The sequence below is a fragment of the Palaemon carinicauda genome, chromosome 24, assembly GCF_036898095.1.
Source record: "Palaemon carinicauda isolate YSFRI2023 chromosome 24, ASM3689809v2, whole genome shotgun sequence".
Classification (NCBI taxonomy): Eukaryota; Metazoa; Arthropoda; class Malacostraca; order Decapoda; family Palaemonidae; genus Palaemon; species Palaemon carinicauda.
The window spans coordinates 5,202,443-5,226,966 of NC_090748.1; the positions used below are offsets into that span (position 1 = coordinate 5,202,443).

General features: G+C 49.3%; 1 protein-coding gene across 5 annotated transcripts in view; it reads left to right on the forward strand.

The window, feature by feature from the left end:
- Nucleotides 1-24,524, forward strand: part of gig (tuberin) — a 143,836-nt gene that overhangs the window by 35,420 nt on the left and 83,892 nt on the right. For all 5 annotated transcript variants that reach the window (XM_068348007.1, XM_068348005.1, XM_068348008.1 and 2 more), the window contains exons 2-3: nucleotides 19,677-19,897; nucleotides 20,724-20,917. In XM_068348007.1, the coding sequence (XP_068204108.1) occupies nucleotides 19,691-19,897; nucleotides 20,724-20,917 (401 nt within the window). In that variant the 5' untranslated portion in view covers nucleotides 19,677-19,690. The remainder of the gene's footprint in view (nucleotides 1-19,676; nucleotides 19,898-20,723; nucleotides 20,918-24,524) is intronic.

The following is a 24,524-nucleotide window of genomic DNA, read 5'->3' on the forward strand; positions in this document are numbered from 1 at the left end:
TTCGGTTGCCCGAACCTCCTCCGAAGCTCCCACTCGATCGGTCTCTCATGAGGGGCCGTCGAGTGGTAGCGTAGGCCTTTCTTTTGTTGACCAACCTCGGGGTTCGGGAGAGGGAGTTGCCTCCTATAGCGAGGCAGCTCCTCCTCCTCCGGGGGAGGATATTGATATTGGTGACTCTGTTGCTAACAATGATCTTTTGCAGCTTTGGGCTTCCTTGGGGCTTAAGGGCTCACCCTCCAGGGAAGCCCTGTTTGACCTGATCCTGTTGGGTGCAGCTGTCAAACAGTCGCTGGTAATAGCAGAGGTAGATCCTCTGTCTATTGTCGATGTTGTTGTGGCAGAGGCTTCCGACGGGTCGGGTCAAACCCCTGCTGTTGTTGCGGATGTTGCTGCAGCTGCATCGCTAGACCTCTCAGCAGATCGTTCGCGATCTCCCAAGCCTGCCAGACCTGCTAGTCTTCCTTCTCCGTTCCTGGACGCAGATGCGCAGTGGGCGCCAACGCACCCCGTTTTCCAACGGGCACCGGTCCCTTCGGGGGAAAATGGCTTATCTCACAATGTGAGTAAGTCCCTTAAGTGCCAGGTTTTACCTGCGCGCCCACGATCTCCTGCGCGCTGCTCTCCTGCTGTAGCTGTGGACCAGATTTCTTCGGACTCAATGCGCCAGCGATCTCCTGTAGCCGAGTCATCTCGCCGTAGATCTCCTGCTCTCCAGTGCTCACCTGCGCGCCAGCGCTCTCCTGCTCGTCAGGGATCTCCTGTGCGCCAGCGCTCTCCTGCTCGCCAGCGCACATCTGCGCGCCCTGTTCCTGCTGCATGCCTTGCGCGCCCACGATCGCCTACTCGCCAGCGCACATCTGCGCGTCCTGTTCTTGATGCGCGCCAACGTTCACCAGCGCGCCCATGATCTCCGGATCTGGGCGCAGGCAAGGAGATTATTCTTTTGCCTCCTCACCGACGATCTCCTGCGCGCCCTCAGAACTCGCCCACGCACCAGCCTCGCCTGCGCGCACTTCTAGACTGGTACGAGTCTCTGCGCGCCCACGAGAAGTCTCCTGTGCGTGCCCATGAGCGTTCGCCCTTGCGTGCCACTACACCTTCTGGTCCTGCGTCCCAGCTGATATCTCCTGACCGCGCAACTGCGCGCCAACGATCTCCTACGCGGCAGCGATCTCCCGCACGCCCGCGCGATCCTTCGCCTGCACGCAAGCGCGCTCCAACGCGCCCGCGCGCCCATACTTCAGATCACCGAAGGTCTCCTACGCGGCCACGCGCTAACTCGCCTGTGCGCAGTCGGTCGCCTTCTCGCCCTACGCGTCACCGCTCGCCAACGCACCATCGCTCGCCAACGCGCCATCTCTCCCCTGCGCGCCGTCGTTCTCCCGGCCGCCAGCGCTCACCCTTACAACCGCGCGCACCCTCACCTGCGCACCCACGCGCACTTTCACCTACGCGCCCACTCGCCCGCGCCCCCGCGCTTTCATCTAAGCGCGCAAGTGCGCCAACGTTCGCACCCACAATTTTACCATCGCGATCTCGACCGCGATTCCCGCCGGGTTTCGCAGCACAGGCAACCTTGCGAGTCTTCTGGAGCGCGTACTTCCAGATCATCGTCTTCACGATCTCCACCCTGTAAGCGCAGAACAGCCCACTTGCTGGAGGAGGAAGAATCTTCAGAGAGGTCTAGGCAACACTCTTCTTCTTCTTTTCAGGCAGGCCCTGTGGTGTCTACTACTAAGGATCGCCCGATCCCCTTCCCTCTAGCGGGAGTCGCTGACACTGCGTCTGTCAGCCGTCAGCCTTGGTTTGGGTCCCTGATCAAAGCGGTCGTCCAGGCTGTTAAGCCGGCCCTCGCTGATCTAGGCCTCAAACCAACTGCAGCCTCGTCTCCGCTGAAGAGAAGGAGAGGAGTAGACTTCGTGGTGACTTCTCCTAGGGTTAAACTGGCTCCCAAGAAGTCCGTCAGGAAGGCCCCTTCCCCCTCTCAGACGTTTTCTCCTTCTCCTGTGGACGAAGCCTTTCCGTCCTCAGGAGAGTCCAGCGAGGTGAGACATTCTCCCACGGCACCAATGGGAGGAACCCCACCTCGAGTAGGAGAATCGTCTCGTGTGGGGGCAGAGAGGAGCCCTCAGACTTCTTTACTGGAGTCCTGTATGTCTCCTAGGAGGGAGCCCAATGACTCGAAGACCGTCCCAAAGTCTTCATCCCGGATTCGACCAGAGCCAGCAAGACCCCAGGAGAACGTCCACGTGTCCCCCCAAGTAGAGCAGCAGGGGACTGGAGACTTTGCTGCCAGTCCACAAGGAGGAGAGCTGCGTGAGTCGGAGCATGCCTTCTGGCAGGTCCTGAATCTGATGAGGCAACTCAACAGGTTCGAGGATCCGGAGACCGCCCCTCGCGAAGGCAAGGATACGGTTCTGGACCAAGTCTACGGCACTCAAAAACCTCCGAAGGCCAGTGCGGCTCTTCCCTGGTCCCAGGGGGTGAAGAGCGCCAGAGACAAGGTTGAGAGCCAGCTCTCCGAACTCGCCTCCTCCAGCCGTTCCTCTGCTGGTAACAAACTCCTCCCACCTCCTCGTGTACAACAGAGGAGATACTTTGATTTCATGGGGGAGTCTTGTTTAGCTCTTCCTCTCCACCATTCTGTGGAAGAGCTTTCCAGGGGAATTTCTCTTGAGAAACTCTCCGCCCGGCAGGTGACATTCTCGGCTACAGAGATCTTGAGCCAGGAGAAAGTCACAAAGTGTGCCATGCAGGCCACTTCGTGGCTGGATGTCTGGCTGGGGTCTCTGGGCATCCTGTTGCGATCCGAGGACTTGTCCAAGGAGAGTACCAGGAAGGCCATGGAGACTTTTCTCCTCTCGGGCACGCGCACCATCGAGTTTCTAACTCAGTAAGTTTCGAACTGGTGGGCAAACTCGATCTTGAAGCGTCGTGATGCGGTGACCGAGAGGTTCCACTCAAAGGTCCCAGCCGTGGATGTCTGCAAACTCAGACACACTTCCATCCTTGGAAAGAGCATTTTTGAGCCCAAGGATGTGGAACGGACAGCTGAGAGGTGGAGGAAATCTTATCACGATTCTCTCCTCCAAAGGGCTCTCACATCCAGACCCTACAAGCCTCCAACACCTCAACAACAACAGCCTTGTCAGTCTAGGACATCGAAACCGGCTCCGGCAGCAAAGGCAAAGGTGTCCAAACAGCAGCCCTTTCCGGTCAAGGACAGGAAGGGCGGAAAGTCCTCCAGGGGAGGCAAGAATCCTAGAGGGAGAAGCCGAGGCCACAAACGCTAGGATTGGCTATCCCCCTGCATGTCCACCAGTGGGGGGATGCCTGCAAAGTTGCGCGTTCAGGTGGCAGCAACTCGGGGCCGATTCCTGGACGATCTCTGTGATCAGCCAAGGATATTGCGTCCCGTTCATAACATCTCTACCTCCCCTGACAGCGAATCCAGTGTCGTTGAGCTCCTATGCCATGGGCTTGGCAAAGGGGCTAGCCCTTCGGGCAGAAGTCGAGACCATGCTCAAGAAGGATGCTCTCCAAGAGGTTGTCAACGGCTCCCCAGGCTTCTTCAGTCGACTCTTTCTTATAAAGAAGGCGTCTGGAGGCTGGAGACCCGTCATCGACCTCTCAGCCCTGAACAAGTCTCCGCTGCAGTCATCATTTGTCCCTCGACCTTCGACGGTGCCTAGACCTGCTTCTAGTCCTCCGACTTCGGTCCTGGAACTCTATGCAGATCGTTCGCGATCTCCATCGGTGGATGTTTGCGCTACCAAACGGCCCATCCCGGTTCTTGATCTACATGCCAGCCGACCTGCCGACCTTCCATCGCCGTTCATGTTCCTGGTAAAGCCTCTTGAGGCCCTACCGAAGTACGCAGCTGCGCGCCATCGCCCTTCAGCTCACCAACCTCCTGCAGTGCACCGGCGCTCACCAACCTCCTGCAGTGCACCGGCGCTCACCAGTGGCCCGTCAGCACCAGCCTGCTCGTCAGCGCTCTACAAAGCTTCGGCGCGTTCCTTCACCTGCTCGCCCTCAGCGCCTACCAGCGCGCCAACGATCTCAGGCTCAACCGAGCCCACTGAAACTGCACACACGCGCAACTTCGGTCTCCTGCTCGCCAACCTAGACGGCAGCTGCAACCTGTGCCCACGTGCCAGGGCTCTCCTGTGCGCCAGCATACTCTTGCGCACCAGTGCTCTCCTGCACGCCATAATTCTCCCGCGTGCCAGCACACTCTTGCACGTCATCGAGCTCCTGCGCGCCAATGCTCTCCTACGTGCCATCACTTCCCTGCGCGTCATCACTTCCCTGCGTGTCATCACTTCCCTGCGCGTCATCACTTCCCTGCGCGCCATCACTTCCCTGCGCGCATGTGCCATCATAACGCGACTACGTTGGCGCCATCACTTGCCCGCGCGTACGCGCCATCACTCGCCCTCGCGTATGTACCATATCTCCTACGTGCCAGATCTCGCCTGCACGCTTGCCCACGCGCAAGCACTCTCCTGCGCGTGAGCACCAGCTCTCTCCTATGCTCCAGCGCTCTCCTGCTCGCCAGATCTCTCCCATGCGCACGCACCAGGTCACAAGTACTAGACACTCGCCCACACGCCCACACCCACAGTTGCCCGCGAGAACACTCGCCCGTGCGCTACCACTCGTTTGCGCGTGCAAGCCAGCGCTCGCCCACACGCCAGCTCTCGCCCGCGCACGCGCCAACTCTCGCCCGCGCACGCGCCAACTCTCACCCGCGCACGCGCCAACTCTCGCCCGCGCACGCACCAGCAATCTCCTGCACGTCAGCGCTCACCAGCACGTGCACAGAAACTGCACTCAATCAGGTCACCATCGCCTCACTCCACTCCCCGCAAACGCCTTTAAGCGTGCCCATTGGGAAAAGGGGAACAGACTTCTGCAGAGGGGTTCAGGATCCCAAAACAGCCTTCTTCTAAGGCGGACCCACCTATAACGGAAACTCCTCGTAGGGAACCTTCGGTCCCTTTCTCTTCAGGGGATCTGTCTGACAGTGTATCGGTCAGTCAGCAGCCATGGTTCAGTGCCTTAGTCAGAGCTGTAGCACAGGCATTCAATCCTGCCCTGTCTGGCTGCTCATCGGAGCAGCCTATAGCTCCACACTCACGGCACAGAACCATGGCTTCTTCCACCCCGCCCTGAAGAGGAAAAGAGGAGTCTGATGTGGTCACTTCCTCGAGGGTAAAACTGACTCCGGTCAGGCCGTCAAGGCTAGTCCCACCTGTATCTTCCCTGGGATACTCTCCCACCTCACCTTTGCCAAGAGAGTCCCGTGAGGAAAGGACCTCCTCCATTCCACCGTCGGAGGAAGCCTCCCCTCACGCGCGAGTTCCTTACCTTTATCTGAGATCAGGAAGGACTTAACATCTAGGCCTTCGATGTTGGAGTCCTACCTCCTTCCTCGGAAGGAGCCCAAAGACTCTAATACCTTGCCAAAGTCCTGCACTAGGACTACCAAGACGAAGACAGTCAGCCACTCAAAGGATGTCCGCGACCCACTCCTGGAAGAGCTCTCGGGGTTGGAAGATAGAGACTTCACTGCAAGTCCGACGTCAGAAGGAGAGCAAAAAGAGTCAGAACATGCATTCTGGCAGGTCCTGACTCTTATAAAGGTTCTCATCGGGTTTACTGACCCAGAGATACACCCTCAGGAGGGCAAGGACAGGGTCTTAGAACGCGTCTTTGGCACCCAGAAGCCCTCAAAGACCAGTGCAGCCCTGCTGTGGTCTCAAGGGTTGAAGGGTGCCAGGGCTAAGATTGCCCTACAGCTCTCCGAGTATGCCTCCTCCCACCGTTTCGGCTCTATCAACAAGCTCCTCCCACCTCCTCGTATCCAACAGAGGAGGTAATTCAAGATCCTGGAGGAGCCTAGTCCAGCTCTTCCTCTCCACCATTCCTTGGAAGAACTCACTAAGGGGGTCTCTCTAGAGCAGTGGTTCCCAACCTGTGGGTCGCGACCCCAAATGGGGTCGCTACACTAATGCCCTGGGGTCGCCAATTAATTTTGATCTGAATGGGAATATATAAAACAAGGTGAAAAAACGTTAAAACAGTTAAATAAATTCTTTACAAGGGGAGTAACACAACAGCAATAGTTATTGGTATACTAGACCAATTAAAATCTTTTATAGAATATGCTGCATGTTTGCACAATAGGTACCATACCAAAGACCCCTTTATTTTCTGAATGTTGAAACATTTTGAATTCAATACTTTCTGAACTCAAATCGTTCCTACAAGAGCATTACATCAATGGTTAAAAAACTGAATGGGTTGGCTCACGTGTAGGTTAGACTCCAAAAATCTTTCTCTCGCTCAGTTCTTTAACCTTACGGACACCTAAAATGCAATATAATTCCTATCTGGGAGTACCTAGAGTGGTTCTTAGGATCATACTGTCATGATTCAGGAGAAAATATTCCCATTATCAATCCATGTTTGCATCGTACTATGAAACTTAATGTAACAGCTTGATGAAACTACTGATGTGACAAACTTTTCACAACTTCTTGTGTATGTTCGGTTTTAAAAAATGAAAAAATTAAAGATTTCTTGATTTGTAAGCCTCTGCAAATCTCAACTACTGCTGCTGATATTTTATATTTAATTGATGATTTCTACAAAGTACGTTCAATCGAATGGGAGAAATTGTTCGGAGTTTGTATTGACGGGGCACCTACAATACTCGGCTGTGAGTTTGGCTTCAATCGTTAGTTAAAAAAGTGACTCCAGAAATAATTGGGACTCACTGCATGGTTCATCGACAAGTATTAGCTACCAAGACGTTACCTGAATCATTCAAAGAAGTGCTTAACCGAGTGATTAAAGCAGTAAATGTCGTTAAATCAAGGCCACTTGCAACACGGTTCTTAAAGGTTTTATGTGGAGATATGAGTTCAACGCATGAAGCACTACTGTTGGTGGCTCTCGAAAGGAAAGGCGCTGAAATGATTTTTTGATTTGAGAGGAGAGCTGCAAATATTTCTCGCTTCTCAAATTAAAATTGAATATGAATCATTGTTTACGGATGAATTTACGTTGTGCAAATTGGCATACCTGGTCAACATTTCTGAGATAATTAATAGTATTAATACAGGATTACAGGGTAAGTAAAGTACTATTATATCTTTGTCTGAAAAAGATATTGTCTTTTAAAATAAAATTGGAACTCTGGATCACCAAAATTAACCAAAAGGAATTATAGATGTTCCCAGCACTTGCCCAATTTGTTGGATTAAGCGGCAAATGAAATCGATGACTTAAATTGCTTGATACAACAGCATTTGGAAAATCTTACTGTTCAAATAAGAAGTTAATTTCCTGATGAATGTTACAAATCTTCCTCCCTTACAATCAACCCTTTCAACGCCAGTGTATCTGAGGTCCCTGAAGCAGCAGAAGAAGAGTTCATCGACTTAAAAAACAATTTTTAAGTTAAATCCTGGTTTGGTGAACTGCAACTACAAAAATTCCCAGTAATATCAGAAATCGCAATAAGGAATTTATTGCCGTTCCCAACAACTTACTTATGTGAAGCAGCCTTCTCCCAACTTTTCATCCTTAAAAACAAATGCCGAAATCAATTAAATGTGGAAGATGACAATGGAGCCCAGGATAGAAGTGCTAGCTAAAAAACTGCAATACCAGTCGTCTCATTAAGGTCAGTTCATAAACACCGCTTTTTCAATATTAAACTTACCCGATAATCATGTAGCTGTCAACTCCGTTGCCCGACAGAATTCTATGGAGGGATACGCCAGCTATCACAATACTAGAAGGGGGTGTACTCACCAGCGCCACCTGTGGCCAGGTACTACAGTACTTCTTGTTGACACCTCCTCAATTTTTCCTCTGTCGTGCTTCCGGCAAGACGTTCTGGGATACGCTTATGATCTTGGAGTATTTTCACGGCTTTTGGTGAAGTATTTCTCTCAGATTTCGGCTGTCGCTTTACTGGAAAACTTCTATATTAGCTTAGATAGCTATTATTTAGTCCTGATTAACGGTTAACGATCTTTTTGCTTGATTTGGAATCCCCACTTGGCTAACTCTTTTGATTCAAGATGTCTGACATTTCACAAGCCCCACCCCATAGACGATGTAGGTCTTGTAATAGGCGTATTCCGAAGGCCTCGGTAGATCCTCACACCGCTTGTTCTGACTGTAGGGAAAGGCCCTGTCAGTTAGAAGATCGATGTGAGGAATGCGCCGGACTTTCGGAACTTGATTTTGTCCGATTTCTTAAGTATTCAACCAAGTTAGAGAGAGAGAGAGTTAGGAGGAGTTCTTCTCGCTCTTCACTTTTTTCCTCACCTCATGATCCCCTACCTTTTCCTCCCCCTGTAGTGGCTACCCCCGAACCTACTATTTGCCCTCAACCTGATATGTCTGTTGTTTTGCGTGCCATTCAGGCTTTAGGTGACAAAGTAGAGTCAGTGGTTAGTGATCATAAGTCTCTTATGGCCGAAGTCAAGGAACTTAAGGTCAAGAGTGCAGTGGGTGGTATTAGTGCCAGTGCTGTGACGAGTGCTAGTGTCAGTGCAGTGCCAAGTGCTAGTGTCAGTGTCAGTGTGGTGCGTGAGGGTACTTCTGTGCGTGCCAGTCGTCCTCCCAGTCCGGGACCTCTTGCAAGCTCCCAAGCCCAGGGGAGAAGCAATGTCGAAGGGCAAAAGGGTTCGGCAGGCCTTGATCGGCGCACAGAAGTATCCTCGGTGGTTGCGGGCGTGTCTTCCAGAGACCGTCACTCCCACCTGCAGACGATTGAGCCCGTCTTTTACTCGTCTGCTGAAGAATTGTCAGGGAAGAAACGTTGGACTCAGGTCTCAAGACCACTTAAGCGCAGAGTCCAGACCTCAAGAGCTCAACCTGGCTGCAGTCATTGGATCAGCTCTGACTCGCCGCAGTCATCAGTTGAATGCACTCCTCCTAAGAGGAGTAAGGTGCTGCCGCAACAGATCTCTGCTGTTAAGGCTTTACCTCAGCAGACCTTAGTGTCTGCCGACCCCAAGTTGACTCTACTGCAGTCCATGCAGTCACAACTTGCGGTCTTGATGCGTGAGTGTCAGGCTGAGAAGGTTACACCTCCTCCTGCGATCGCTCCGCCTAACCGCAGTACTGCCTGCCAGGCGTACGATGTTGAGGCTCCTCAGGATACCTTACCACGTTCTGAGTTGACTGTTTCCAGTGGTGTGCAGCTCCCTCCGCCTTCCTTAAGGCAACCTCAGCAATGGGAACAGGAAGCTTATACCTTACTTCCTCCGCTTCCACTTGCAGTTCCACCAGTGAGGCAACACTCTCTTGAGGTACAACAACCTCTCCCATCCATGAGTCAGACTCCTCAGCTCTCGCTGCAGCGACCTCAACCCTCCTTAAGGCAAGCACCTCAACACCTTAGCCTTGCGCCTCAGGAACCTCAACTCGCGAGACAATTACTGCGTTCTGCGCAGCCACTACCTCATCGCTCACAGCTCACACCTCAGGAACCTCAACTCGTTCCTCAGGAACCTGCTACTGCGCATCCACCAACCACACAGCAAGCGCAACTCTTGAGTTCAGACACTCATGCCAGGAGTCAGCCCCTTCCACCCATGCGCCTACCTTCTGCTACTTCTTTGGATCAGCCTTTGCAGCCTGAGCCTCAGGTGTTCCCTCAACAGAGACTTGAGGAGGAAACCACAAGTATTTTTGTTCCAGCTCGTGCTGATTCTGCTGTTCAGCATACCTTACCTATCTCTTCGCTACACTCTGGTGATGAGGTTTCTGATGATGAGGCTGCACACCTGGATCCCTCATCAGACGTGGATGAATCCAAGTCTTCTCCGCCTCCTATTGACTTTCGTAAGGTCTTGGCTCTTTTCAGAGAGGTATACCCAGACCACTTTGTCTCTGCTATCCCCCGCTCTCCGCCATCTGAGTTTTTGCTGGGCATGCAGCCAGCTAAGTCTACGTATACTAAGCTCGTCTTAGCAAGGTCCTCTAAGAGAGCGTTAAGGATTTTAGGGGAGTGGTTGCAGTCTAAGCAACAACTTGGAAAGACTTCCTTCATGTTTCCTCCGACTAAGCTCACTTCTAAAGCGGGCGTTTGGTATGCCACAGGAGAGGAACCAGGCTTGGGAGTACCTGCCTCTGCCCAGGCTGACTTCTCAAGTTTGGTAGACTCTCCTCGTAGAACAGCAATGAGGCGCTCTAAGGTTTGCTGGACCTTCTCAGACCTTGATCACTTCCTGAAGGGTGTTTTTAGAGCATTTGAGATGTTCAATTTCCTAGACTGGTGCCTGGGGGCCCTTAGCAAGAAGACCTCCCCTGCGGACAAGGACTCTGCCATGCTCTTGATGTCCTGCATGGATAAGGCCATTAGGGATGGATCTGGCGAGCTTGCTTCGATGTTTGTGTCAGGGGTTCTTAAGAAAAGGGAGCAGCTTTGTACCTTCCTTTCCTCCAGCATCACACCTTGTCAAAGGTCTCAACTCCTTTTCGCTCCGCTCTCGAAATTCCTTTTTCCCGAAGAGCTTGTTAAGGACTTGTCTGCGGCCCTGATACAAAAGGACACCCATGATCTTGTGGCCTCATCGGCTCGTAAGACTAAGGTTGCTACCTCAGTCCCCAGGACTTATCGCACCCCAGTGGCTGATACTCCTGCTACGAGGTTTATTCCGCCCTTTCGTGGTAGAGCCCCCAGCCGAGGAAGCTCCCGTCCAGACTCTTCCAGGAGCAAGTCTAGGAAAGGTTCCAAGGCTTCTAAAGGAAAAAACTGACTCTCCGCATCTCCAGACAGCAGTAGGAGCCAGACTCAAGATCTTCTGGCAAGCCTGGGAAAAGAGAGGTGCAGACGCCCAGTCTGTCAGTTGGCTGAGGGAGGGTTACAGGATACCATTCTGCCGCAAACCCCCTCTGACCACATCTCCCATCAACCTCTCTCCCAACTACAAAGAAAAGGACAAGAGGCTAGCGTTGCACCAGGAGGTGTCGCTCCTTTTACAGAAGAAGGCAGTGGTTATAGTCCGGGACCATCAATCCCCGGGCTTCTACAACCGTCTCTTTCTGGTGGCCAAGACGACAGGAGGTTGGAGACCGGTGCTGGACGTCAGCGCGCTCAATGCTTATGTCACCAAGCAGACGTTCACGATGGAGACGACGAAGTCGGTCCTAGCAGCGGTCAGGCAGGAGGACTGGATGGTTTCGTTGGACCTGAAAGATGCTTACTTTCACGTTCCTATTCATCCAGACTCCCAACCTTTCCTGAGATTCGTTTTTGGAAAGGTTGTCTACCAATTCCAAGCCCTGTGTTTTTGCCTAAGCACAGCTCCTATGGTGTTTACGCATCTGATGAGGAATATAGCAAAATTCCTCCACTTATCGGACATCAGAGCCTCCCTTTACTTAGACGACTGGCTGTTGAGAGCCTCCACGAGTCGTCGCTGTCTGGAGAGTCTCAACTGGACTTTGAACTTAATCAAAGAACTGGGTCTGTTAGTCAACCTAGAAAAGTCTCAGCTCATTCCCTCCCAATCCATTGTGTACCTGGGAATGGAGATTCGGAGTCAGGATTTTCGGGCTTTTCCATCGGCCCCAAGGATAAGCCAAGCCCTAGATTGCATCATGAGCATGCTGAAGAGGAGCAGTTGCTCGGTGAGACAGTGGATGAGTCTCACAGGGACCCTTTCATCGCTGGCCCTGTTCGTCGAGCTAGGGAGACTCCACCTCCGCCCTCTTCAATTCCATCTTGCAGCTCATTGGGACAAGGGTTTGACTCTCGAAGCAGTCTCTATCCCAGTCACCAAAGAGATGAAGACCACTCTCTTGTGGTGGAAGACCAATCTCCTTCTCAGGGAGGGTCTATCGTTGGCTATTCAGACCCCCAATCTTCATCTCTTCTCGGATGCATCGGACTCGGGCTGGGGCGCGACCTTGAACGGACAGGAGTGCTCGGGAACGTGGAACGAGGAACAGGGAACGCTCCACATCAACTGCAAGGAGCTACTAGCAGTTCATTTAGCCCTGTTGAACTTCAAGTCCCTCCTGCTAGGCAAGGTGGTGGAGGTGAACTCCGACAACACCACAGCCTTGGCTTACATCTCCAAGCAAGGAGGGACCCATTCGAGGAGCCTATACGAGATCGCAAGGGACCTCCTCATTTGGTCAAGAAGTCAAAACCTCACTTTAGTCACGAGGTTCATTCAGGGCAACATGAACGTCTCAGCAGATCGCCTAAGCAGAAGGGATCAGGTCATTCCCACGGAATGGACCCTCCACAAGAGCGTGTGCAACAGACTTTGGACCTTGTGGGGTCAGCCTACCATAGATCTGTTTGCCACCTCCATGACCAAGAGACTTCCGTTGTACTGTTCCCCAGTTCCAGACCCAGCAGCAGTTCATGTGGATGCTTTTCTGCTGAACTGGTCCCATCTCGACCTTTACGCATTTCCACCGTTCAAGATAATAAACAAAGTCCTTCAGAAGTTCATCTCGCACGAAGGGACACGGCTGACGCTGGTTGCTCCCCTTTGGCCTGCAAGAGAATGGTTCACAGAGGTACTTCAATGGCTGGTCGACGTCCCCAGGACTCTCCCTCTAAGAGTGGACCTTCTACGTCAACCTCACGTAGACAGGTTGCACCCAAACCTCCACGCTCTTCGGCTGACTGCCTTCAGACTGTCGAAAGATTCGCTAGAGCTAGAGGCTTTTCGAAGGAGGCAGCCAGTGCGATTGCCAGAGCAAGGAGGGTTTCCACTCGTAGAGTCTACCAATCTAAGTGGGAAGTCTTCCGGAGCTGGTGTAGAGCCAATGCAGTATCCTCTACCAATACCTCTGTGACCCAAATAGCTGACTTCCTTTTACATCTTAGGAATGAGAGATCCCTTTCAGCCCCTACGATTAAAGGGTACAGGAGTATGTTGGCTTCAGTTCTCCGCCACAGAGGTTTGGACCTTTCTTCCAACAAGGACCTTCAAGACATCCTTAAGTCTTTTGAGACTTCTAAAGAGCGTCGTCTACCCACTCCAGGCTGGAACCTAGACGTAGTCTTAAGGTTCCTTATGTCACCTAGGTTCGAACCTCTCCAGTCAGCTTCCTTCAAGGACCTTACCCTCAAGACTCTTTTTCTCGTCTGCCTTGCAACAGCTAAAAGAGTCAGTGAGGTTCATGCCTTCAGCAAGAACATTGGTTTCACGACCGAATCTGCAACATGTTCTTTACAGCTCGGATTCTTAGCTAAGAATGAACTTCCTTCGCGTCCTTGGCCTAGATCGTTTGATATACCTAGCCTCTCCAACATGGTAGGTAACGAGCTAGAAAGAGTTCTTTGCCCTGTCAGAGCTCTCAAATATTATCTTAATAGGTCAAAACCTATTCGAGGACAGTCAGAAGCCTTATGGTGTGCCATCAAGAAACCTTCGAGGCCCATGTCCAAGAACGGGGTTTCGTATTATATAAGGCTTCTGATTAGAGAAGCCCATTCTCACTTAAAGGAGGAAGACCTTGCTTTGCTGAAGGTAAGGACCCACGAAGTAAGAGCCGTAGCTACTTCGATGGCCTTTAATAAAAACCGTTCTCTGCAGAGCATAATGGATGCAACCTATTGGAGGAGCAAGTCAGTGTTTGCATCATTTTATCTTAAAGATGTCCAGTCTCTTTACGAGAACTGCTACACCCTGGGACCATTCGTAGCAGCGTGTGCAGTAGTAGGTGAGGGCTCAGCCACTACATTCCCTTAATCCCATAACCTTTTTTAACCTTTCTCTTGAATACTTTATTGTTGTTTTTATGGTTGTTACGGTAGGCTAAGAAGCCTTCCGCATCCTTTTGATTTGGCGGGTGGTCAATTCATTCTTGAGAAGCGCCTGGGTTAGAGGTTGTGTAGAGGTCCTTTAGTAGGGGTTGCAGCCCTAGATACTTTAGCACCTTTGAGTTGATTCAGCCTCCAAGAGGAACGCTGCGCTCAGTAAGGAAGACGAACTTAAAAAAGAGGCAGAGTAACGGTTCAAGTCGACTTCCTTACCAGGTACTTATTATTTCATTGTTATTTGAGATAACTGTTATATGAAATATGGGATACTTAGCTATCCTTTAATCTTGTACACTGGTTTTCACCCACCCCCCTGGGTGTGAATCAGCTACATGATTATCGGGTAAGTTTAATATTGAAAAATGTTATTTTTATTAGTAAAATAAATTTTTGAATATACTTACCCGATAATCATGATTTAATTGACCCTCCCTTCCTCCCCATAGAGAACCAGTGGACCGAGGAAAAATTGAGGAGGTGTCAACAAGAAGTACTGTAGTACCTGGCCACAGGTGGCGCTGGTGAGTACACCCCCTTCTAGTATTGTGATAGCTGGCGTATCCCTCCATAGAATTCTGTCGGGCAACGGAGTTGACAGCTACATGATTATCGGGTAAGTATATTCAAAAATTTATTTTACTAATAAAAATAACATTTTCACAACGTTGGAAATTTGTGTTCTAATAATTTTGAATTTATTTACAATTAATTAATTTTTGTTGCAGCTTTGTAGTTTTTTATGAATAAATTTGAAATTAATTATGAATTTATGGAATGTATAGCCACTTCATGAATAGATAATCTATTATTCAATAATCGCAATATATGACAGTTTATTGTACAAAAAAAAATGAATGTGTTTACAGTATAAGATATTTTAAGGATTGAGGTCGCTTCCTGATTGCTTCTTCTAAAATGGGTCGCCATGTTTAAAAGGTTGGGAACCACCGCTCTAGAGAGACTCTCCAGCCGGCAGGTCTTTTTCTCTGCGACGGAGATCCTTAATCAGGAGAAGGTCACGAAGTATGCTATGCAGGCTACTTCGTGGCTTGATATCTGGTTAGGGACCTTGGGAATCCTGGTACAAACTGAGGATTTCTCCAAGGAATGTACCAGGAAGGCAATGGAGATTTTCCTTCTCTCGGGCACACACACGATCGAGTTTCTAGCCCACTCAAGTTTCGAACTTGTGGGCAAACACCATCTTGAAACGTATAGAAACAGTGTCTGAGAGATTCCACCAACAAGTCCCTAACGTTGTGATAGCTAGGCTCAGACATTCCTCTCTAGAGGGAGCCTACCTGTTTGAGCCTAAGGACGTGGAACATGCTGCTGAGAGATGGAGGAAGTCTCATCAGGACTTCCTCCTCCTTAGGGCTTTGACATCTAAGCCCTATAAACCACCAGCTCCTCAGCAGTCCCGTCCAACCAGGACCACGACGACCAAAACAGCAGCGAAGACAATGGTGTCTTAAGAACCCCTTTCCTGCCAAGGACAGGAAAGGCACTAAGTCCTCCAGGGGAGGGAAAAATCCTAGAGGGAGCAGCCGAGACTGCAAACGCTAGGATTGGTACTCCCCCTGCTTGTCCACCAGTGGGGGGATGCCTACAAAGTTGCTCGGACTGGTGGAAGCAACTCGGGGCTGAACCCTGGACAATCTCTGTGATTTTTCTAGGATATCGTGTCCCGTTCATAACCTCGTCCCCTGACCAGGAATCCAGTGTCGATAGACTCCTTTGCCATGGGATCAGCAAAGGGGCCGGCCCTTCGGGCAGAAGTCCAGACCCTGTTGAAGAAGGGCGCTCTCCAGGAGGTCCTCGACGGGTCCCCAGGCTTCTTCAGTTGACTCTTTTCTTGTAAGAAAGGCGTCTGGAGGCTGGAGACCAGTCATCGACCTCTCAGCGCTGAACAAGTTTGTCAAGCAAACTCCGTTCAGCATGGAGTCAGCAGACACGGTTAGACTAGCGGTAATACCACAGGACTTCATGTGTACACTAGACCTAAAGGACGCGTACTTCCAGATCCCAGTCCATCCGTCTTCAAAGAAGTACTTGAGATTTAGCATAGACAACAGGAAATACCAGTTCAAGGTGCTGTGCTTTGGTCTTTCCACAGCACCTCAAGTCTTCACCAGAGTGTTTGCCCTAGTGTCATCTTGGGCACACAGGATTGGCATCCATCTCCTCCGTTATCTGGACGACTGGCTAATCCTAGCAGACTCGGTGTCAACCTTTCTTCAACACCGGGACAAACTTCTGAGACTATGCCAAGATCTGGGGATCATGGTAAATCTCGAGAAGTCTTCCCTGCTTCCTACACAGAGATTGGTATACCTAGGCATGATAATAGACACCAATCTCCACAAAGCCTTCCCATCAGACGACAGAATAGCAAGGCTGAAGAAGGTCGCAAGACCCTTGCTCAGACGAGAAGAACTTCCAGCCCAGACGTGGTTACGTCATCTCGGTCACCTTTCATCACTGGCCCGTCTAGTTCCCAATGGCCGCCTCAGGATGAGATCCCTCCAATGGCGACTCAAATCCCAGTGGAATCAGACTCGATTCCACTGATTCCCATGGGAACTGCGGAACTGACGGACCTCGAGTGGTGGGTGGCAGACGAGAATCTACGAAAGGGAATGGATCTTCTCGTCCTCCCCCAGGATTTGATGCTGTTCTCAGGCGCTTCAAAAAGGGGGGGGGGGCCACGTGCCGCACCACACAACCTCAGGCCTCTGGTTAGAGTCAGAAGAGTACCTCCACATAAATCTCCTAGAGATGAAGGCTGTCTTTCTGGCCCTTTAAAAGTTCCTGGCGGGCCACTCAGTGGTGGTGATGAGCAACAACACCACAGTAGTGGCTTACATCAACAAGCAAGGAGGTACTTTTTCGCAGCACTTATCCCATCTAGCAGTAGAGATACTGAGATGGGCCGAGATCCACTCGATACCACTATCGGCACTCTTCTTTCTGGGGAAAAGGAATGTGCTTACCGACAACTTGAGCAGAGCATCTCAGAGATAGTGTGTACCAAGTGGTCTTTGGATCATCTAGCCTACAAAGTCCTGACTTTGTAGGGTTCTCCGACTGTGGACCTCTTCGCAATGGCCCTGAACTTCAGGCTCCCGTTGTATTGTTCCCCAGTCCCAGACCCCAAGGTTCTCTGGCAAGATGCATTCCAACAACGGTGGGACAACATCGACGTTTATGCCGTTCCCCCGTTCTGTCTGATGAGGAGGGTACTCAACAAGACCAGAACATCGGTCAATCTTTCAATGATCCTCATAGCTCCGCTATGGTATCACGCAGAATGGTTTCCGGACCGTTAGCAACTCCTAACGGAGCCCCCAAGTGAACTCCCTCCACGACACAATCTACTCAAACAACCACATGCCAACATATTCCACAAAGCCGTAGCTTTGCTAAGACCTCACGCCTGGAGACTATCCAGCATTTCCTTTCTGAGAGAGAATTTTCGCAACAAGTTGCTATCAAGATGTCGGGACACCTGCGAGTCATCAACAGCAGTCTACTAGGCAAAGTGGTAAGTTTTCTGTGGTTGGTGTTGTGGGAGGGGTATCTCTCCTGTTGATGCCACTATTCCAGAAATAGTGGAGTTCCTTGTATATTTGCGTGAAGAAATGCGCCTGTCATTCCCGGCGGTAAAAAGCTATTGCTCAGCCTTAAGCCTCGCCTTTTGACTGAAAGGAATAGACATTTCTTCATCGCTAGAACTTTCCTTACTCATACTGAGTTATGAACTTACCTGCCCTCAATCTGAAGTGAGACCTCCCCCAGGGAATGTGGTTCGAGTTCTCAGGTCTCTTAAGAGACCTCCCTATGAACCGTTACGCCAGGCAACAGATCGCCACCTAACTTGGAAGACGGTGTTCCTGCTAGCTTTGGCTTTGGCCAAACGAGTCGGTCAACTTCATGGTCTCTCATACGACATCGCCCATTTAAGGGGATGGGGAGAGGTAACGTTCAGCTTCGTCCATGAGTTTATTGCTAAGATTCAGAACCTGGGAGTAGCAGATCCACGGTTCAACTCCTTCCAGATTTCGAGTCTTCGTTCTGTAACAGATGACCCTGATCATCTCTTACTCTGCCCAGCGAGGAGTTTGAGGCTGTACCTTAAGAGAACAGCCGCAGCCCATCCTTTTGTGCCTGCACTCTTCGTCAGCATAGGAAGGACCAAGAGGAGGGTCACCAAGAACACAATATCAGCATGGGTTTGCAAGGTCATAGACCATGCACTGAGTCCAGACTCTCCTCCTTCACGTCACCCCTGAGCTCATGATGGCAGGGGTGTAGCTACGTCCCTGGCATTCAATAGAAACTTCTCAGTGACGCAGGTTCTTCAGGCTGGGGCGTGGAAACTTCAAACTATGTTCACATCCCACTACCTGCAAAACATGACCCACAGGAGACTCGATATGTTTGCTATCGGTCCTGTGGTGGCTGCACAACAGCTGGTTTAATACCTCAAGCTCCTTATTGGACAAGTAGCAGAAGCTTGAGGGCATTGTTACCCGGTTTTAGTCTGCGTGAATGAAAAGGTTTGACTGGCTCTTATCCTTTTCTTCATCCTCCCCTCTCTTGGGGAAAGCAGCATCATGGGTTCTCTGCACAAGCTGACCTCAAACCACTGCAGGTAAACCATGCTCCCTCGTGTACCCAGTATTAAAACTAATACTGTTGCGTCCCCATACCCTGGCGAGGTGGTATTGGGAAAATCTTGGTTACAACATTTTTTCCTTCCAAAGACTAGGAATAACTTTACCTGGACGGTCACACTTTTATATATCTCAACACACAGCTTGCGTAGGCCGCGGACCTTGCGTAGCAAGGTTTTAGCGAGGTGCAAGTTGAGTACTGACATACTGTACTCAGATAAGGAGCCCCCGAGTAAAGCCAAAAGCCAGATTGGCAGGGACGTCCACCCTTCTTAATGGGTGAGTCACCCCTAATAAATAGCGTGGTTTGTATTCTAGTTACGGAACAAATGACAAATTCGTAGGTAATTTGTATTTTTCCTAACGATATAAACCTTAAGTTATTTATACAAACTTGCCCGCCAGCCCTATCCCCTTGAAGTCCTACCTCCAAGCAAAGTGAGCTAAATCACAGGTGTATGAGTGGAAGCGGTAGCAAGCTACCCCCCCTACCCCCCGCTAACTAGCGGTGTGGGTAGTTAAACTTTAATGGCTCGTCATTTCAGCTATGCTGAAAGTAATACCCCTAATAAATAGCTAAGGTTTGTAGCGTTAGGAAAAATACAAATTACCTACGAATTTGGCATATTTGTATACTGGTTACCTCGTATTTAAAGTTAATTGTAAAGCGAGGTACAATACTATTGTACTAGTAAGCAGTGCAACATGACAACTAACATTAGGAAGGGGAAATTTTGGTTTCTGTGTTTAGAAAATACTGTCTTATTTAATTCTTACATCTGTATTGAATGTTCAAAATCCAAATAACTTTTAATGGTTGTTATTTTTTATTATGCATTTATTCCTAGAAATATGATTATTGTTGATATTTTTGAAAGTACAGGATAGTGTAAAAGAAAGTGTTCAATACATTAAATTGAAAAGGATTACCAGTGATTTTGCACCATGCCATATAATTACATTAGATTTCTTACTATTGTTACCATAAAATCCTTCCAACTACTATTATTAGTCTGTTGACAAACAGTTTTTAGTTTTGATTTGATACAGTAACTTTTTTTGTGAATTTCATTGTGTGCTGAGAAAAAAAAAATAATGCATTAATTTTTCATTTATATTTTAATTTTGTTGTAATTAAATATTTAGGTGTACTAAGTATAATTTCCTTCTCAATTCATCAGGACATGATATCGCAATGAGTAAAGACGCTAAAACAGATAAGAGTTTTCCGGAAAAATTTAAGCGATGGTTTCGACTGGAACGAGGGAACATACCTGGAAACCGGGAGATACGATTGACAGAAGAATTAAGAGCTGAGCTTGGGAGTGAATCGCCATCATCCACACGAATGAAAGCTATTAAAGAACTCAATGAGCTTCTAGCATCAAGAAAATTAGAAGAAGTGAGTGAAATGAAGATTACGTATTGTATGTGGCAAAAAGATTTTCATATATAATGTAGATTAGAAGTGGTTTTCATACAAGTATCTTTGAAATAAAAGTAATTTATAACTATGAAAGAAAAAGGAAAATATTGCACTGCATAGAGTAGTCTTGTTGATGAAAAGCATCCTTGGATGCTATACAAATCTAGCCAAGAAGCTTATAATTTATGCCGTAGAATTAATGTTCCTACAGAAATACAAACCTTCATTTTTAATATGAGAATTGATTCAAGTGCAGCTGGAACCTGACAGTTAAAAACTTGTAACAAAGTGTTGGTTATAGCCAGTAGTTAGTGATTCTTGGAAAGGCAAGCTGGTTTTGAGAAATAAGCTGCTGTGGGGGAGGTCTGCACTCTGAGTGCTTTTCTAGTTCATAACCATAGCCTACAAACCCGGAGCTCTTTACACACACAGGTCCCGCCATTACCTTCCCCCCGGGAAATCTGCTGCGTGGCAAAATGACGGTTGTCTACTAGTGTTGGTGTAAGCGGGGTGGTTGGTCTATCCCCTTGCCCCCCTCTGCTAACTAGCGGAGAGTAGTTACACATCGCAAAAGCTTCAAAGGCTGGGTTTAGCTATCGCAGAAATAATACGCCTAAATAAAGAACTTTGTTTAATTAGAAAAATTACAAATTATTCCAAATTTGTTATATTTGTAAATTGAACCTAAAACTGACACTCCTCAGAAACCAAAGTTAGAGTATTGAATTAATAATTGCTGATGCTTTAATATTATACAAGTAAGTTTTGTGCTCTTTCTATAGGTTGTAATTTTCACTTTCAGAATGGCATTGAAAAGTTATGGTTGCTTGTTCAGGATTTGTTGTCACTTACAAGTCCAGCTGAACATCGTCATGCAACGCTCCTCATGCTTACCACTCTAACAGCAGCACATGCAAATGACCGTTTAGGGGCTATGCGACATGTTTTCTATAATTACATAACCGAAAATTATCAGCAGGAAGAGATACGTCCCATGTGAGTACAGTTGTAGTTTTTTATTTTTGTGTTGTTGAAAATGAACAGGACTGGATAAGTCCCATTTAAGTACATTACTGTATTATGTAGATTGCGAACCATAGTAGCTCAGTAAAATGTTAGTAAAATAAAGGGATTGTATTTATATGATTTAGAGATCTATTTAAAGCTTCAAAAGTTCACTCTCGCCATGTTTAAAGGTGTTATTTATGAATGGGTAAATCTTAGGATTTTAAATGGCATCTGGTAGGTTAAGATTAATTTTCAATATTAAACTTAGCCGGTGATTATATAAGCTGCAGCTCTGCTGCCCGACAGAAAAACTCTACGTTCAAAATCCGCCAGCGATCGCTATGCAGGTAGGGGGTGTACTTCAACAGCGCCATCTATCGAGCAGGTACTCAGTACTCAATGTAAACACAGAACTCAATTTTCTCTCTGTCGTGCCACCGGCAAGACCTACTAAATTCGCTGTTGCTTACTGGATTGGTTTTCACATATTTTGGTGAAGTACACATTTCTAGTTTTGAGCTTTCGCTTTGCAGACGTTATCTTCAATACATCCTTGCATTCTTTTATTGATTTTGGATTATTTGTTGACGACTTTGGATAGATTTTGAATTCCCCTTTGACTAATTCAAAATGGCTGACCCTTCTCAAGTCCCTAAATTCAGGAAATGTAATGCTAGGGACTGTTCAAGGCGTCTTCCGAAGGCCTCTTTCGATCCTCACACCGTTTGTTCCAATTGTCGGGATAAGACCTGTCAATTGGAAGATCGATGTGAGGAATGCGTTGGGCTTTCGGAATTCGATTTCATCTAATTCCAGAAATACACACGTAGGCTAGAGAGAGATAGAGTCAGGAGAAGTTCATCTCGCTCCGTTGATTTTTCCTCTCCTCATGCCCCACAACCTATTCCTTCCCCTGTAGTGGTTGCTCCTGATCCCCCTTCTAGCACTCAACAACCTTCGATGGCAGATATGATGCGTGCCATCCAGGCTCTGGGTGAGAGAGTCGAGTCATTGGCGAGTGACCGTAACCAACTCATGGCAGACGTCAAGGAGTTGAAGTGTAAGAGTGCAGTGGGTAGTGACAAAGTGAGTGGTAGTGTTGTGGAAAGTGTTGTAGATAGTGTTGCGCTTGAGGGTTCGTCTGTTCGTGTCTGTCGTCCTCCCAGTCCGGGACCTCTTGCAAGCTCCCAAGCCCAGGGGAGAAGCAATGTCGTACGACCAAAGGGTTCGAGAGGCTTTAATCAGCGAACAGACGCTGCAGTCTTCCGATGACTGCACACCTCCTAAGAGAGGCAAAGCGGTACCGCATCAGGCAGTAACACCGTCTGTTGCCGCACCTGCTACTGTAGACCCTAAGTGGTCTTTGCTGCAGACCATGCAGTCACAGTTAACGTCATTGATGCAGGACTTTCGTGCGGAGAAGGTTGACGCTGCACCAACCTCTAGCCTACAACCACCCACGGTTGTGCGTCCAGTGGACGCTGAGGCTACCTTCTCCCGCACTCCAGCTGTGAGAGTCCCGCCACCCATGCGTTCCAGTGTACCCTGCCAGCCGCATGTTGACGTTCAGCGACGCACGGAACCTTCCGTTGACGTTCGCGAGTTACAACAACAACCTAAGTTGTTTTGTTTTGACGCGGTGCGTCAACCTCCGCAACCCAGTGTGGTTACCACTACTCGCCCACAGCAGACTAGACAGTCTGGAGTAGACGCTTTGCGCCCCCGCGCTGCTATGGTTGTTGCCAGTTCACAGACTGGGCAACAGTTCCATGACGTTGCGTCCGGTTCAGTCACGCATGCACCCGTGCTGCCGGACTCAGCTGAACAGCAGATTGCTACTCCTTTGCCGCTTCCTCCTCAGTTTTCAGATGATGGACTCTCTGATGATGACGACGCTGCTCACATTGACGACCCGCATACGGACATCGACGAACCCAAGACCACGCAACCCTCCTTGGACTTTAGAAAAGTTCTTGCTTTATTCAAGGAGATGTTTCCTGATCAGTTTGTGCCTGCGGCTCCACGCTCTCCTCCGTCTGAGTTCGCTTTAGGCACGCAGTCATCAGCGCCTGCCTTCACGAAACTCGTACTCGCCCGCTCATCCAAGAGAGCTTTACGAGTTTTAGGGGATTGGATGCAGTCCAAAAAGAACCTTGGGAAGACAGCTTTTACGTTTCCCCCTGCGAGACTCTCTTCCAGATCGAGCGTCTGGTATGCCACGGGAGAAGTTCTCGGCTTGGGAGTTCCTGCCTCTGCCCAGGGCGACTTCTCAAGTCTAGTAGACTCTCCCCGCAGGCTGGCCATGAGACGCTCTAAGATTTGTTGGTCTCCTTCAGACTTAGACCATCTGTTGAAAGGAGTGTTTAGAGCCTTCGAGGTCTTTAACTTTTTGGACTGGTGTCTGGGAGCTTTGAGCAGGAAGATCTCCCCTTCTGACAAGGAAGCTTCCTTGCTCATTATGTCCTGTATGGACAAGGCCATACGTGACGGATCCAGTGAACTTGCGGCTTCGTTCGTTTCCGGGGTCCTCAAGAAACGGGAAAACCTTTGCTCGTTCTTGTCAGCGGGAGTAACACCGTGTCAGAGATCGGAACTTATGTTTGCTCCTCTCTCAAAGTGCCTTTTCCCAGAGGACTTGATAAAGGAGATTGCTGCCTCCTTGATTCAAAAAGACACTCATGACCTGGTTGCGTCCTCTGCCCGCAAAGCCACCCCTTTGCCTACCTTGTCTAGACCCAGGATGGACACTCCAGCGTCCAGATTCATTCCGCCCTTTCGTGGCAGAGCCTCCAGCAGAGGAGGTGCTCGTGCCGAAGGGAGACGTGGGAAAAAGAAAGGTACCAAGTCCTTTAAGGGCAGAGTCTGACTGCCACCTTCTTCAGACAGCAGTGGGAGCCAGACTCAAGAACTTCTGGCAGACCTGGGAGAAAAGGGGCGCAGATGCGCAATCTGTGAAGTTGCTCAGAGAAGGGTACAAGATCCCGTTTGTACGCAAACCCCCTCTAGCAACGTCTCCCATCGATCTCTCTCCCAGGTACAGAGAGGAGGACAAGAGACTAGCTTTGAAGCAAGAGGTGTCTCTCTTGCTAGAAAAGGGAGCGGTAGTCAAAGTCCGGGACCATCAATCCCCGGGCTTCTACAACCGTCTCTTCTTAGTGGTAAAGAAGACAGGAGGGTGGAGGCCGGTGCTAGACGTCAGTGCGCTGAATGTCTTTGTCACAAAGCAGACGTTCGCCATGGAGACCACAAAGTCTGTTCTAGCAGCGGTCAGGAAGGAAGACTGGATGGTCTCTTTAGACCTAAGGGACGCTTACTTTCACGTCCCCATCCACCCAGAATCCCAACCTTTTCTGAGATTCGTTTACGAAAAGGTTGTCTACCAATTTCAAGCCCTGTGCTTTGGCCTAAGCACGGCTCCTCTTGTCTTTACGAAGCTGATGAGGAATATTGCCAAATTCCTGCATTTGGCGGATATCAGAGCCTCCCTCTATTTGGACGACTGGCTTCTAAGAGCTTCTTCCAGTCGTCGCTGTCTGGAGAATCTAAAGTGGACTCTAGATCTGACCAAGGAATTGGGTCTCCTGGTCAATATGGA